Genomic DNA, 17,513 nt, shown 5'->3' with positions numbered 1-17,513 from the left:
TTCTGATTAAGCACGTAAAACTGTTTAATTAGTATAACTCATCCTCATGAGCCAGAAGGCACTTTTGTTTTTTTAATATTTATTTATTTATTTGGCTGCGCCAGGTCTTAGTTGCGGGATGCAGGGTCTTCGTTGTGTCGTGCGGGATCTTTAGTTGTGGCATACAAACCCTTAGTTGTGGCTTGTGGGATATAGTTCCCTGACCAGGGATTGAACCTGGGCCCACTGCATTGGGAGCACAGAGTCTTAGTCACTGGACCACCAGGGAAATCCCCAGAAAGATGAGTTTTAGCTTGATCTATTTTTAAGTCGTATCACAATTGCAACTTCTAGTATAAGATTTTTAGTACAGTAACTCAAATTATACTAAAAATGTTTTTGGGGTGTTAACACCATTTGCAGAATCATGTATTAAACATAACAAGAGTTGTGGGGAAAATAGAGTTGAGGCAGCCCACACAAAAGCTATGCAATTTTGTGAACACAGTGCTTAATAAAAACCATGACATCAATTGTAATTAAAAATTCTAGCACAATTAAAAAGACCTATTAAATTCATAATAAATACCAAACTAAAAGTAGGCTTTTACTTTCAAAACATAAATGGTAAGTAGCTTGATGATAAGGGGATGTGAGGAATAATGTGATGATAAGGGGATGTGAGTATAAAAGGGGGCTACTGAGTTATCAAGATGAGGGCAAAATGCAAAAAGATGACAAACACCACAGTAAGCACCATGAGGCAAAACAAACAGCTGAAATGAGCCAAATGGGAGAATGTGATGTGAATGGGCATTATGTACACTGTTGTATTCCTCATAGTTTGCTGTAATTACCCATGTTGATGTATTTTGCATTCATCAGCTATTGCTTGGTGATGCAAAACATTAAGGTGCAATGAAAATTGCTTACTAACCAGCAGGACTTTTGTATTACTGACGCTGTTCCTCCATGTACCAATTGCTTGTGAAATGATTCATGTTATAAATGCAGAAGGTAGCAAAATAGACTACCTTATAAAGAGACTTTGTTGTTATAAAAATTTTATTTTTCAAAATAGGGTGTCCTTCAAGAATTAATAACTACTTTTGGTCAATAAAATAATCATTAATAATATCATCAGAACTTGAAAAATGCTTTCATGATTCATCAGTTAAAATTCTTGAGTTATTACATACATTATTTAAATACATAAGTATTTAAACATTTGTTCTGATTTTTAAAGTTGTAGCCCCTGTTTTTTTTTATGAACAGCAGTTTAATGAATAGTTGACTATTCATTAGTTTAGTTGACTTAAGTTGTTTCTTATCAAAGATATTAGAAGAAATGAATATTTAACAGAAATTCAGCTATTTTTTTTTTTTTATTTTGCGGTATGCGGGCTTCTCACTGTTGTGGCCTCTCCCGTTGCGGAGCACAGGCTCCGGACGCGCAGGCTCACGGCCATGGCTCACGGGCCCAGCCGCTCCACGGCATGTGGGATCCTCCCGGACCGGGGCACGAACCCGTGTCCCCTGCATCGGCAGGATGACTCTCAACCACTGTGCCACCAGGGAAGCCCTATTTTTATATTTTTAAGCATGGTAGAAGACTTGTTAAAGGCTTATTTTCCTTTTCTTCATAATTGTTTATATATGTTATTAATGCCAGAATTTAAAAATTGATGTATGTGTAGTAGTTCTCCTTACATTAAAATATTTTATTACTCAGATTATTATTTCATAATATTTCAACTTTTTAATTAGGTGAAGAGTTAACAAAATCAAAGCCATCTGCTGCATCCAATGAGTAAGTTCCACGTTAAAAATTTTTTTTAAATAGACTTTATTTTTTAGAGAAATTTAAGTTCACAGCAAAACTGAGTGGAAGGTATGGAGATTTTTACATATACATTTAGCCTCTACATATGCCAAACCTTCCCCACTATCAGAATCCCCCACCAGAGTAGCACATTTGCTACACTGACACATCATTGTCACCCAAAGTCCATGGTTTACATTAGGATTAACTCTTGGTGTTGTATACCCTATGAGTTTTGACAAACGGATATTGATATGTGTCCACCATTATAGTATCATACAGAATAATTTCACTGCCCTAAAAATCCTGTGTCCTCCACCTATTTATTATTCCCTCCCCACTACATTTAAATTTTAAGTATCCTTCGTTGTATTATCTCTGTAGTTTTAATTCCAGTACACTGTTTTTAATCATCCTGTTTCCTAAGCTGTGAAACATCATATAGAGTTTTTAGAAGTTTTAAATTATTTTCTCATTTGACAGTATTTCTTTCTATGATAATTTGTAAAAAATCCATTCAGCTGTATTTGGCCTTGGTGTCCTCACTGCTTCTAAATAAATGATAGTATCCCAAATTCGTACATGTCTGTATTTCAACTAGTTATTCACATGGAAATTCTCTCACTGTTTTCCTTCAATTTTGTCTGTGACCTTGTAAAATAGACTGTATACTTTATGAACCTTTTCAACTTAATTGAAAAAGGAGAGGTCTAGAAGATATGTTGCCAGTTCTTCTTAAAAAGAGAAAAATATTTTAAGCCAGTGTTGCATGGGTCCTTTTTCACTTCTGTATTTATTAACAAGAATACTTTATTTTAATGTTTTTTGTATGAGTAAAAGTAGCCTTAACTAAATGAATAGTTTAAAATGGAAACTTTGAAAGCTAAGCACTAATCGAGCAGAGTGGAGGTATTCATTTGATTTATCATTTTTAAAGATAAGTTTAGTGTTTTAAGACTTTGCTTTTAGGAATCATTTATACAGTTGTGATTCTATACTTTATCGTAAGTGTGCTTCCATGTGGGTGCATGTTGAGATACTAGATATGTGCTTATAGGTAATTGTAATATTTTCATTATAGTGGACCTGTTTTCTAGGATTTCTAAAAAATATTTTAAATAATGGTAGTTTGATACATTAGATTATTTTTAAATGGGGATTTTCTTTTTTTATACCATAAATATGTACAATTTTTATTTGTCAAACATACCTCAATAAAGTTGGGGCAGTTAACTTGAAAAAAAGAAGGAGGTGGCAAAGGTCAGGTCCTCAAGATCCTAGAGATTAAGCATCCTAAAAGGGTATATGACTAAGATGGAAAAGAGAAGCATTTATGTTTGCATTAAAGAGCCAAGAGTTGAATCCTGAGAGTAACTAGTTTGAAGGATTCCAAGAGGTCAGTGGAAGAAAATCTTTGGTTACGCAGCACATTGAGTTTTTTGAAATGAGAATGTTCATGCTCTTGATTTTGTCCATAGTCTTGGTAACCTCTCATAAAGAGACATGTATGACCCATACGTTTTGCGAGCCAACCTTAGTAGCCCATGTAGTGGATTACCTAGGGAGAATTCCTCCTATGCATGACCTACTGCAGTGATCAGATCTTTGAAGTTTGTATAGTCGTTTATATACATGGAGCTTAAGCCACCATCCTGTACTTAAAAAGTACTTTGAAAAAAATCCTTTACCCTTTTTCTTCATCTTTGATAATAAGTATGGCCTTATAAAAATTCTATCAGATTTCATATCACTTCAGAAATTATCTGTCCAAGACTGGGCTCCAGATGTGAATTGGCACATCTGATAGTGCCACAGAATTAATTAGCTGTGTGTCCTTAGGCAGCTCATATAGACTCTCCATGCTGCTTTTCATTTGTAAAACTGAAATTATTTCTATTCTGACAGCCCCTACGTTTATTAGAATATAACAAGGTTTAATCAGTGGGGATTAATCTACTCTCCTTTGCGAACTTAATGTTATTGTGGGTTCTGCTTATAGCAGTTAACAAATATCAGTTTATTAAACCTGCTAATTAAGTTCTTCACATATTCAATCATATGTGAAGCACAATGTCCAACTCTTTAATCATATATATTGAGCTTTCTATGAAATAAAGATAAGTTACTATATTTTATAATAAAATACTCATTTGCTAAAATCCTTATTTTTAAAATGTTATGGTAGGAAAGGGACCAGTGATTTACTTGCTTGGGACCCCCTGTTTGGACCATCTCTTGATTCATCTTCTTCAACTTCACTAACTTCATCATCATCATCAGGTAAACATATATATATATATTTTTTCTTTGTAACTGTAAAGGAATGCAGTAGTTACTTTTTTCTAATTGATTCATCCATTACTTGTATGTTGTACTTAATGATCAAAAATTTAACTTGTCCTCTGATCATATTGCCATATAAAAGTGATTTTATACTGATTTTGTTAACTTACCTTAAAGACCATATGGCTTTAACAATAAAAATTCATCAAACACCAACTTTTTTTCCCTTAATATATTTATTTCTAGGCATCATTCCTATATCAATGCCCAAATAATAATTTTTATTATTCAACTTCATAGATGTGCGTTAATACAACCAGTCCATTCTTGATGGACATTCAGGTTGCATCTAGTTTTTAGTATTATGGACATCCATAGATACAGCAGATTTTGTGCACATCTCATATCCTTATAATAATTTATTAATACAAGATTTATGAGTCACAAGATATGCCCATTGTTACTTTTTGCCAAACTGCTTTCCAGAAAGGCTTTAGCACTTCCCAACATGAAATAACTTTATGAATGTGTTTTAGTTGTTCTTTCGGCAAGAATATATTAAATTTTTCTTTTCTTCAAGATATGAAATCTCACTAGTCAACCATCAAAGCATGTTTAATAAAACTTCTTGTTCAAAAAACGAAAATAAAATCACTTTAAGTTGATCTTAGCCGCCTTGGGGATTTCAGAAATGCTGTGCAGTACTTGGGGTTAAGGGAATGCTTGAATGTTGGGGAGAGAACTTGAATTGAGTTCTTGCTGTCTCTTTGCTGGGATATATGCACGTTCTGTTTGATTTCATCTCATTAACTGCTGCATGAAGTCCTTTTTATTGCCCCTGTTTTATAAATAGAAAAAGTAAAGCTGAGAGAGATCAGGAACTTCTCTAACACCACATAACTAGGAAATGAAGCATGGATTCAAACCTGGATCTTACTAATTCCAAAATCTTTGTTCAATTCGTCATACTCTGGCAGATTAACAAAACAATAAGCCATGTTGAAACATTTTACTGTTAATAATAAAATAAACGCTAGTATTTAAAATTGGACTGTTTAGAAACTAATGTTTTAAAAAGAAATTATAAGTGGATTTTAGGCAACCTTAACCTGAAACAATTGGGAGTTTTGAACAGCAAGAAGCAGTCATTAGGTAATTGCACATATTCTGAAGTGGCATTATACCCTTTCTCAATTGGCATTTGTTTACTATTTAGTTTTAGGAAACTAATCTTACTAATAGATTTTATAAGTAAAATAATTGTATAGGAAAAACTGAAGTTGTATTAAGGTCTCTTTTTTTGTTTAGTAAAAATGTCAGAATACTGTTTTGTTCTGTTTTTAGAATGGAGAAGGTCCTAATTTTAATTTTGATAATATTCTTTTATGAATTGGTTTTATTAATCTTTAGTAAAAATTTTCACTTTGTTATCACAGAAGTTTTAGTTATATAGAAATTTCTTCATAACTCCATCCTTTGTTTCTATTTTCTTTAGCACAATCTCCTTTTCAAAAAAGTGCTCTCTTTTCCTCTTGCTACCTATCTAAAGAATGTTTTGCCCATATCACTTTCAACTTCAGGTAAAAAAATGATAGTTTCATTTAGTTGTCATTTGATGTTTAGTAGGTAGGGAATGATAAAACTTTCTCTTTTTTTTTGCTTATTTTAAAATTTATTTTGCTATGCCTTTTAAAAACTTCCTATTAAGTCTAAAAATGTCAGATTATTTTGCCCTTCAAAGAATGTTAGTGATGTTGAAAAGAGACATTCTGCTATGTGGTAATTATTATTAAGTCTTCACTTGGACAGAATATAATTATTGATAAAACTGATGAATACATTATGATGATTCTCCTGTTTTGTAAGACTGGCCCTAAGTGAAATTGTGAAATAGGCATTTTGTCTTAAATTTTCTTCCACTGCTTTTTACAGTGCATGTCTCCCTTAACATCGTCTACACTGGTACCATTTTCACATTTTAGAAATGGCCAGGTTGTCAGATTATTCCCTGCTCTCCTTTGTCCCTTTCAGAATCTTAATTCATTAATCACTCCATCTCAGCTAAACCAGTCTAAGAAAATAATTCCTATCAGTTAGTAACTAATATGTTAAACCTTTCAGTGTTGTTATATGTTTAAGAAGCATGCTTAAAGTTTGGTACAGAAGTATTTTCAGTTGCTTCTTAAAATAAACATATATGTACAATTTACATATACATAAATTATATGTGATAAAGTATATGTATATAAAATTTAATATAAATAACTCATATCTTCCTTCCCTTTGATAAGTGCTAGTATAGACCATTTCTTCTCTACCCATGGGTTAGTTGAGCACTTGTGCTCTGTAAAACCCCTGTAAAATTATCTTTTGAAAAATATTAGGCTGGTTTTTTATATTAACTCCAACACTGATTTAGTCTGTCTTACTTCCTATGACAGTTTTAAGTTTTTCACTAGTCAGGCACTTTGTTAAGGAACACATGTACCCAGCAGCATCACTTTGACACCTTGTCAAACCTCTTTAGACTTTTACTGACTGTTAGCATTACCTTTTGCTCCTCTGAAAATCAGGAATAATTCTGGCCTTATATATTTTTGGACCTTAAATTTTACTCATATATATTTTAAGTTTCTTATTTTCATAATTATTTTCCTCAGTTAATATAAAGTTTGAGCTCATGCTCTTGTTCCATGTATTATTAAATTTTTCTAGTTTTGAGTAATTGAAATAATATTAACCTGAAATAAGAACTATTTGGCTCTGCAGATTTATATTTTAGTTTTAGAATTTTCCTGTTGCTTCTAGTTTTCAGTTTCTTTATTCTTCTTCCGCTGACCTTAGTGAACAGAATAGGAACTCTGCTTTTCTCTCCCAAACTGATTTGTCTGGGGGTGTGATAATTGGTTCTTTACTTGAAACCAGGTCAGATTTTAGGTCTAGAAAACCCATTACCAGACTTTTCCACCAACCCTCTCTGCTATCCTGCTGTAACGACACCACCAGCGAGCACAATAAGTGTCCTTTTGCTTCATGGTTGCAGAGTCAGTGGATTTCCTTTCCTGATGAACTTGTTAAAACTACTGACTCCAGTGGAGCTCAGAAGGCATTCCAGAGATTGCATTGTAAAGCTGAAAATACCTTTGGGTTCCCTGGTGCTTTGGATGAGAGATTTTTCCAACAGCTGCATCTCTGAGGATCAGCGTGACCTTTGCCATAATATTAAACGTTTTGAAAAGTTACTGACAGAAGAAGCTAGCAATGCTGCTCTGCTTGCATGATGCTCTGCATCATCATCATTGCTTCTGTATCCTAGATTAGTCTGTGCCTTTATTCAGATGAAGGGTGGTATGGGAAACATGCTTTATCTGTTCCCCTTAGGTAGTGTCAGAGAGCAGATGTAGGTTAGCTCTTTTTTTTTTTTTTTTTGCAGTACGTAGGCCTCTCACTGTTGTGGCCTCTCCCGTTGCGGAGCACAGGCTCCGGATGCGCAGGCTCAGCGGCCATGGCTCACAGGCCTAGCCGCTCCGCGGCATGTGGGATCTTACCGCACTGGGGCACGAACCTGTGTCCCCTGCATCAGCAGGCGGACTGTCAACCACTGCGCCACCAGGGAAGCCCGGTTAGCTCTTTTTGCCTGTGTTTTATACTTTACAAGTCACTTCATGTTCTTGAAATACTGCATCTAGTGGACATTTGAAGTGAGCACCACCACCACCACAAAACACAATTGAGATACTTAAACCTGTGAACAGTTGTAGTCATCTCCTTCAGAAGCTTCTAGAAGCAGTATCTAATTGGCATGTGGAGATAGATTTGTTTATAATTTATAAATTTATTACTATAATTAATAGATTCATTTATAAACAGTGATATTAATGAGCATTTTTATTACTTTTTCTCAAAAAGCAAATTCTGATTATTTGAAGAAGGTGAACTTAACACTTCTACCAGGCTTGGATTGAGTCAATCTAAATGCCATTTGGACAGGCCACTTGATTAGTAATGAAGCTTCAGGTGTAAACGTCTCTACCATGTTAAGCCCCCTCAGAAGCTTGAAATAACTTGAGTATTGGTCAGTGCTGGTTTCATTGATAATGAACTATCATTAAAGTAAATATGTCATAGCACAGGGAAGTGTAACAGTCTTCAGGTTAGTGCGCATTTCTTCCAATGTACAGCTTAAAGTAGGGGCGCAGCATGAAAGAACTGGTGCTGACTGGAAGAAGGCAGCAGGCTTAGAATCTAAACTTGATTTCTTACCAGGTTTTTACTGTTTTCTTCAAGCAACCTGAATGGTGCTTGCATCTTTTATCTCTTCATATGATCTGCTTTCTAGATGATTCCATACCCCCATGCATTTGCTTTCACTCCGGTGTGACTACCTTTTACTTTAGGTCTCTTGCTACCACCTCCGTGCTCCTTCCTTTCACTCCTCCATTGCTGGCCAAGGGTCCTCAGCTTTACTGTTTGTTTCCCCATGTACATACTTAGGCCCATTCTTATATTTTTAACTTTGCACATCTGTAAACTTATAGAACTTACTTAAACATATTTCTTCACACCCATATTATATTCTTCAGTCTGAATTATAGACTTATCTTTTAGAATGGACCAAAAGAATTTGAGGATCATTTTAATTAATTTAAAGGTCATTTAAATGTATTTGCTTCTACACTCTTGCTTTGATTATGTTAATACATGTGTGACTTTTGATGATATACACTTGAATTTCACTGGTTAATTTCTACCATGCTGAGGTTTTTTTTTTTTTTTTTTTTTTGGCTGCGTTGGTTATTTGTTGCTGTGCGTGGGCTTTCTCTAGTTGTGGCAGGCGGGGGCTACTCTTCGTTGCAGCACGTGGGCTTCTCATTGTGGTGGCTTCTCTTGTTGCGGAGCATGGGCCCTAGGCACGTGGGCTTCAGTAGTTGTGGCACGCGGGTTCAGTAGTTGTGGCTCGCGGGCTTTGTTGCACCGTGGCATGTGGGCTCTTCCTGGACCAGGGCTTGAACCCGTGTCCCCTGTATTGGCAGGCGGATTCCTAACCACTGCACCACCAGGGAAGTCCCTGGAGAGTTATTTTTAATTAGGAATACTGAGGTTAGTATTTCTGGTTTTAAAATTGCAACATTTGCAAATAGTGTTGAAAAACATTGAACACTAAATTTATGTAGGGTTTATGAAGTCAATATATGATTTTCTATATTTACCAAAAATTAATTATAGTGATTTGTGGAAATTGTTTTTGTAAACTATAAAGATATGTTTGATTGTCACTAAAAAATGGCACAGTGTGTTTCAACTTAACAGTGAGATTACAAGTTTAATTAAGGTAAATGTTTTTATTTAGAGTTCATGTTATTGTTTTGAAGATGTTGCTTCAAAGGCTTGGTCTTGCAAATAACTGTAAAGTAGAGGTATTGGCAGTAAACTAAAGACCTTAGGCCTTAAACTGGTTTTCACCAGCTTACTTATTAGATTTAATTTTTATATGTATAAATAATTGAAACAGGAATACAATTTATGTCAGTTTTATTGAAAAGTTAATTTTTTTTTTCAGGAATATTATTGGTAGCTTCAAAAAAAAGCATGCTTGATACATTCCTAGCATTTCACAAATAGCTATAATTACATTTTAAAGAAAAAGAACTTCTGAAAAATGAGCTTTGAATCCTAATAGTTTCTCTGTAATAGAATGTTTTTATCTAGGGATTGGTACATACTAATGATTTTCTTCAAATTCTCTTTTTCCACCCACCAGCCAGGCCCACAACTCCTCTTTCTGTAGGTACCATTGTCCCACCTCCAAGGCCTGCTTCCAGACCAAAGCTTACTTCAGGAAAACTCAGTGGGATTAATGAAATAGTATGTACTCAGGTGTTTTTTTTTAAATTATAACTGTTTTGATTTAATATGCAAATGATATTTCTCTGTATGTCCCTTTACTGCTAAATGCTTGGAATTTTCTACTCAAGTCTTCAAAGTACAGAAAAGTTTTCCCTGCTGATACTTCCTTCACTTCCCCGTATTATCTCAGTGATCATACCTGTGGAGCAAGACCGTTGTTCAGGAGGAAAGAGATTTCCTGAGAAAGTTAGCACATTATAAAAATACAATTCAGTACCCATTGTTTCATAATTAAGAAGCAATTTTCATGTAATTTTGCTTAAAGTCAAATATTAAGGAAAAAATGGTGGCCTGTTCTTAGACCTAGAAGTATACTGCCAGGGGAGTCCTGGTGGGCATCTAGTCCAGCTTTCTTTATTTTATACATAAGCAGTCTGGAGTTCACATCACTTAATTGACTCGTAAAAGTACACATTGCTTAAAAAAAGAAAAAGGCATTGGTCTTCGAAAGTTGTCAGGTAACGAAAGAAAATATATGGGTTCTGTTGAGAGTCAGGCTCTCCCAAACCAGTCTTCTTTCCTTCAGTCTGTTCTGGTTTACTTTCATCTTTCACTTGCCAGTTTAATTGCCAGAATTAAATTTCTAAATGTCAAGCTTAATCTTTTTCTCCTGATATACATCTACAGTGGTACACCTATAATCCACGTGGTTGAATATTTTAGCTAAATCTACAAGACTCTTCATAAAGTTGACTCAGCAACCTGCATTACCATACTAACTGTCCAGTTTTCTCCTCTTTGCAACCTAGGTTCCAGCCACTTGAAACTTTCCACTGTTCCCCAAACACATCATGCTCTTTTACATATCCATGTCTCTATTGTACTCCCTCTTGTCTGAAATACCCCTCAGTTTTCTATGTAGGAAACTGCTCACTTTAAGACCCTGCTACATATCACCACCTAGGTGAAGCCCTCTTTGATGGTTACTCCTCCTCTCCACCCCACAGTGGACTTAATCATCCTCTGTCATTCTCTTCCTTATATCCATACACTTGCTCGTGTTTCTTTTAGTGCATCAGTCACATTGTATATTAAGTTGACCCACAGTCAGTTCTCCGTATCTATGGGTTCCACATCCACAGATTAAAAATATTGGGGGGGCATCCAGAAAGTTCCAAAAAGAAAACTTGAATTTGCCACACACTAGCAACTGTTTACATAGCATTTGCATTGCATGTACAACTTTTTACATAGAATTTACATTGTATTAGGTATTGTAAGTAATCTAGAGATGATTTAAAGTGTAAGGGATGACTGTACTGTTTTTGTGTGTGCTTCCTTCACTGGACTGTGCTTTAGCCAATGTCATATCCTTAATACTTTGCTAATGCCTTAATAGTTTACATAATGCCTGTCACCTCATGTCCTGTACCACCTCCATCTGTATATTTCCACAGCCACATTTTACACCTTGCTGTGTTTTTTCAACCTGCTGTCCGTAATAATGAGTCATCCAAAAGCCATTCTCTGGAACTAATACTTTAAAAATAATTAATTGGGGGCACGAGGGTTTACTAAATGTAAAATATTTTGGGCAGTGTAATCTAACTTTTATAAGAGTGTATATCTATAAATTTATATTCATGCGAGTAGAGTTGAATAATTTTAGTGTATGAATGCTTCCAGGGTTTTGTTGGTTGTTTCTCGCCTTCTGTTTTTCATGTTCCTCAAATAGATGGGGACCGAAACAGTGTCTAATTCACTGCTTTGTATCTAGTACCCAAGACCTGACACACAGTATAGGCACTAAATAAATACTGCATTTACTTACAACTTTTATAAGCAGGAAAAGGTTGTCTTTAATTAAGCTCCATATTCCATATTTTAAAAATGAAACACCTCAGGAAGTGTTGCTAATGTATTATTGGAACAATCAGGAATTTGGAAGGAAAAAAACCATTCACCAAAGTAAAAGATAAATGAATTGGAATCATATTTTTCATATTTGTTTTTATTTTTAACCAGAAAAGTGGGAAGACAGTAGAATTAAGATTTTTCTCAAACCTCTGAATGGGGTAAACTTTCTCAATGAGGAAGCATTACAATGAATTATAAGGAAAATGTGCACAGATTTGTAAATGCCAAAAGTAAAGCAATATTTAGGAAGAAAATATTTGCATCAAATAAAGAAAAGGGTTAGTGAAAGCTCAGATAATACTAAGACCTCCCCAAACTAAATCAGGCAAAGCTAACAGACAACTCATAAAAGAGAAATGCCAATTTTATTTTTATCTACGGAATTAGCTAAAAGGTTTTAAATTTTATTATTTTTCCTTCTTCTAAGGCTCATCTGTTCATTGCTGGCAAGAGTGCAGAGAAATATTCTCATATATTTACAGGCAGTAGGGTAAAGTGAGTTATCCAAATGGGAAGCAGTTTGGCACTATGTATGAAAAGCCTTCATAATGTTTAACAGTTTAACTTCTGAGAATCTATCTTAAGCATACTTTTTGAAATACGGAAAAAGTTTTATGTACAAAGATTCTCTTGACGGCATTATTTTAAAATAGCCTTTTCAGCTTTTAATATATTCTTGAAAATGATTTGACCTAGGCATCTCTGTGAGTTTTAAGAAACACAATAAATTTGGTTTAGTATTTTAAAATTAATATTCCTGATACCTAAAAATCTTTTCTGATAACTGGGGAATTGTTTTAGCATTCTGGTAAATGACATTTTGTTTTTAAGCCCAGGCCATTCAGCCCACCTATAACTTCCAATACCAGCCCACCTCCTGCTGCTCCGTTAGCCCGGGCAGAAAGTTCTTCTTCTATCTCATCTTCTGCGTCACTAAGTGCTGCCAATACTCCAGTAGGTAAGTGGTTATCATAAATTACATGCAAAATTTAACATCCAAAATATGATCAGGCTGAGGGTAGTGAAGAATTAAGCATTAGACATTTTGGTTTTCTGGAAACACACCTGGCATTATCAAACTAGCCACATTTTCCTTTTCTCTTTCACATTTTATATTATCTGAATAGAGAATTTTAACCATGATTAGCACTGTTAAGAATGCATCAAATTTATAAACTACGGACCAATATAAATAGTTGAAGGCAGAATATGATGCAGTACTTTCTACTGTGAATTGGTACTTACATTCCTAAGAAAATTTGTTTTAAAAGCAACTGACTCAGTGAAAGGAAGGGGTTTTGTGCTTGCAGTGTGGTCCTGGGACCTGCAGCATCTGTCTGTATCACCTGGAACTTACTAGAAATGCAGACCTTTTAAATCAGAAACTCTGGAGTGGGGCTAGCAATCTTTGAACAGGCTTTCTAGGCAATTCTGATGCATGTTGAGTTTAAGAATCCCAGCCCTAATTAAGCTGATTTAATTATACTTAATTTGATTTGTCAAAACTCACGCAGGAGAAATGGGCCTTCCGTATGTAGCCATTGTAAAAACGGCATGAGTGGTATAGGCTACAATGGGATAAATGATTTTATTTCTAAATGTCTGAACATGATGTTACCATCTTATTTTATATACTTCTGTGAACATACTGTTTTTCCCATCTTCTGACTTTATGTAAACAATATATTCAATAAGTCTTTTTGTTTGCAGTAACAAGCACCTTATTCTTACATTTTGTTTGTATATGTGGTTTTGTTACCTTTTGTTTCCACAGAATCTGTATTTTAATCATAAAGAACATAGATGGGTCCTGTTAGAAATCAGGCAGGTCCTGGTAACCAAAATTGCTTTAGTCGTTTCCCATTATCTCCAGATTATTCAGAACGTTTTCTATTTGTGATGGAAACTTTAATTTTGATTAAGTTGGTACATATTTGTTTGTAGTTTGGGCCAGTGCTGGCAATAGGAGAACGACAAGTAGATGACGGTGATGATACAGGCAGGCAGGATGTGATGTAATGTGGATTTTATAGGACAAAGTTTCTTTAAATCTTCCTAAAAATTTCTTTCTTTATTGTGATGTTTGTTCAGCTCCCTGTTTAGATTTAAGTTTTTGATTCTTCTTGTTCTTGAAAGTATTTTCTTTTCCTGCAATATTTTGTTTTATTTAAATATGATAGAAGATGATAATTTGATTGGGACACTCTCTGAAATTGAAAAGCACTGTGAGACTTCACAAGGTATTGTATCGAAAGCAGATGTATGTGTTAACTAATGACCCTAAAGTGTATCTAAAATACTCTGTTGTCTAATTTTTCCTTTTCCAGCAATTTATGGTGTCTCAGAAATCAAGAATAACTCTAAGGTTTAACTATCTCAATTTTGTACTAATTATGTCCAGTTTCTATACAGGATCCATTGATAGCAGTGGATAAATTATAAAAACATACATTATTTTTGCATTATCTTCCATCTCCCTCCTGCTCTTCTCTCCTTAACATTAAGAAATATCAACAGATCTTACCTCTAAAGCTATTAGAAGCAGAGAAAAAGTGATTAGGAAAGAACCAGAAAGAATATGTCAGTTAAAAAAAAGAAACTATAATATAAAAACCACAAAGCAAAGGCTATCAATCATACGAAAACCATTCATACAGTGAGCTGAAGTTAGAAGCAAAGAGGTAGGAAATAGTTGGGGGTGAGTCCCTGTTTTTTACTCCGGAGCTGAAAGGAATTCCACAAAAATATTCACTGATTGTTACAAAGGTAGGTACCCTTTATTTCAGCTTTATGTCTCTGCATTTTCAAAACATACACAATTGTAAATATGCAACAATTAAACCAAAATTAGAATGCATGCATACTATCCTTATAAAGAAGAACATCCAAGGAATTTATTTTTTCCAAAAAATGAGTTATTCTGAATAATATAGTACACACTTAGACTTTTTTAGGGACTTAAGCACATATTTCCTGTGTCAAACATTTTTTTGAAGGATGCATATACAATATGATCTTGGAAACAAAAATGGAATATACAAAAGGGGATATGCCAAAATGTTAAGTGGATTTTGAGGTTTTTTCCTAACTCTCCAGTACTTTTTTCTTCTTGCCAATATTTCAGTAACAGGCTTAGCAATTTACAGGGAAACTATTTCAAGAATTCTCATTTTATATGCCCAAATTGGATAATTGAAAAGAATAACTTTGTAGGTTTCTTTTGATTTTTAATGTCTGTCAAAGTCCTAGCAGGCATTAATGTTACCCATGACTGTGTGTAGATATCCACTTGTGTAGGTTACCTAAGGGAAAAGATTAATTTCAGATTTAAGAGCATAGAATTTTTTCTAATAAAAGATTATTATAGCCTTTATCTTTCTCTGAAAATATGCTTTCCTGAATTTCTCGTGACCCTAGTATAGAATATATTTTTTAAAAAATTGAACTAATTTAGATTTATAGTGAAATTTTCCCACTGCACAAACATGTATTTGCATAGTTGTAATCACATATCCTAGAAACTACTGCCTCTTGATCAAGCCCTTAGCTTTCATTTAATTATCTCTCACCTGATCCAAACTTGAATCCCTGCCAAGTCATTTTTCTTTTCAATCCAGGATTCACTCTGTGTTCAGTGATCTTACAAAATGAAAAACACAATCATGTTTCTTTTAAACATTTTCAGTGGCTTTTAGTGCCAATAGGATAAAATTAAAGGTCTTCCATGTCCTGATCTGGGTTATAAACACTTCTCCAGACACATTTTCATGTCCTTTCATTGTTGCAGCCCATCACCCACAAAGTATGTTCCTGCTTTGCAGAAAAAAACTACTTGTGGTTCAGAAAGGCACCATTTCTTTCATGCCTCTTTGGCAAAGTGTCTGGCATATATTGGTAGATAGTAGCTGTTGTGATTTTGTGAATACATTTTATTATTGAGTTTATTTTCATATGAAATTTTAAGTTGTCTTGTTTGGGAGAGTTTACTTTTCCCAGTGGCCTAGAAACAGCAGTTCCTGTTTCCATGTATTTTTAATCACTGAGTCATTTTTTTTTTAAACTATGAAGAACCTTCTAAATCAGAATTCTTCAAAATCTTGAACAGTACAGAATCTTCCTGGCCTCTAAAGGTAACAAAAGCTCTTTCTCACTATTTGTAGGAGCCCAGGTTCAGTTGTGAGGCAAAGAAAGCTAGTACTGATTTTGTTAGAATTAACAATACTCTAGGTATCTCAAAAGTAGCTCACATCTGAAATCAAAATATCTGATGGCTATGAACATGGTGTAACATTTATGTAACAGAAAACATACATTCAGATTTCAGAGATAAATGAATAACCTAGGTCAACATATTTTTCTTTAAGAATGAATAATCATCATTAACTACCCAATTGACTTATTTTTACAAAATTTCATCATATATTGTATATTAAATGAAATGCTCCACTTTCCAATCGATAACAATAATGGTAAGGCATAAATGGAGAGAGTACATTTGTAAAGAAAAAAAAAGCCAATGCACTGTTTTAAGGGATTTGTCTGTTATGAAATAAACCAGATTTTAGGTTTTAAAAAACACCTGAACATATACATTAAATGTGTTTACATTTTATTACTCTCTTAAAACACTGCTCTTTCTATGATTTGACTCTAAAGGTATCTTACTGAGTTAACTTTATGTCAGGAATGTTACCTCAAAATGATGTTATTAGTCATGTTTATTGAGGAAAGGTAATATGGGAATATAATACAAGCATAAGACAAAGAAGAGGTAAAGGAGAATTACAGTAATAATGAGTAGTGCATGATTACATTACACTGCTCATTTAGAAATAGCTAATGTATAAGAAATACCTTAAATAGAAAAATCCAGTTTAATGATCTTACGTATGTGAATTAGTAGAACCTGAAAGAATTTAGTATCTGAATGGTTTTGAAGCCATATTTTAGTAATTTTAGCTCTTCAGGTGAAGGGCTTTTTCCTTCTGACATTCCTTAACCCAACCCTTCTTTGTCATTCTATTTAAAATTGAAGTCACTGTGACATATTTTCCTGTCATATTTTATTTGTCCAACTTGTTTCATGCTCCATTTTTTAACCAGATTTATACTTGGGGCATCTTTGAAACCAGTAATAGAGTCACTTGTGACAAGCTAATGTTTTGAGTCTACTCTGTCTTGGTATTTAATAAATATCTTTCTATAGGATTTAACAAATGAATTGTATTTATTCTAGGTGTGTCACGAGGTCCCAGTCCTGTCAGCCTTGGAAATCAGGACACCTTACCTGTGGCAGTCGCCCTTACAGAATCTGTTAATGCCTACTTTAAAGGGGCAGATCCCACCAAGTTAGTTTTTAAAAGATACATGTATATGTGTGTGTGTGTTTCAGGGGCAGGGGGCTTGGTGGTAAATTTTAAGAGTTACATTTTGATTCTCTATTAGAGTTTTCTATTACTTGTTTACCTGCTTTTTGCTATCAATTATAGTCATTTAGATATTATCTTTCAAATTTAAGAAGTCACTATAATCAGTAGTGATGGCTTTTTTCTAAGTTTATGTACGTTTTTGCCCAGGCTTTATGACCAGTATGACAAATCTGTTGTTTGACATGTCCGTAGAACAGGATTGTGGCAGCTGACGTAGATGGGGATAGAACTCTGAA

The 17,513-nt window shown here is 34.3% G+C and overlaps 1 protein-coding gene across 1 annotated transcript in view; it reads left to right on the top strand.

Moving 5' to 3' along the window:
* The window catches only part of FCHO2 (FCH and mu domain containing endocytic adaptor 2), a 116,347-nt gene that overhangs the window by 75,247 nt on the left and 23,587 nt on the right, over positions 1 to 17,513 (top strand). The window contains 5 exon segments of the mRNA XM_082837231.1: positions 1,747 to 1,789; positions 3,987 to 4,081; positions 9,846 to 9,949; positions 12,680 to 12,806; positions 17,085 to 17,196. Of these exon segments, the coding sequence (XP_082693357.1) occupies positions 1,747 to 1,789; positions 3,987 to 4,081; positions 9,846 to 9,949; positions 12,680 to 12,806; positions 17,085 to 17,196 (481 nt within the window).

This window comes from Leucopleurus acutus (genome assembly GCF_964270905.1).
Source record: "Leucopleurus acutus genome assembly, chromosome: 3".
NCBI classification, from domain to species: domain Eukaryota; kingdom Metazoa; phylum Chordata; class Mammalia; order Artiodactyla; family Delphinidae; genus Leucopleurus; species Leucopleurus acutus.
The sequence above is the reverse complement of the archived record's forward strand: the minus strand, read 5'-3'. Positions and strand labels throughout refer to the sequence as shown.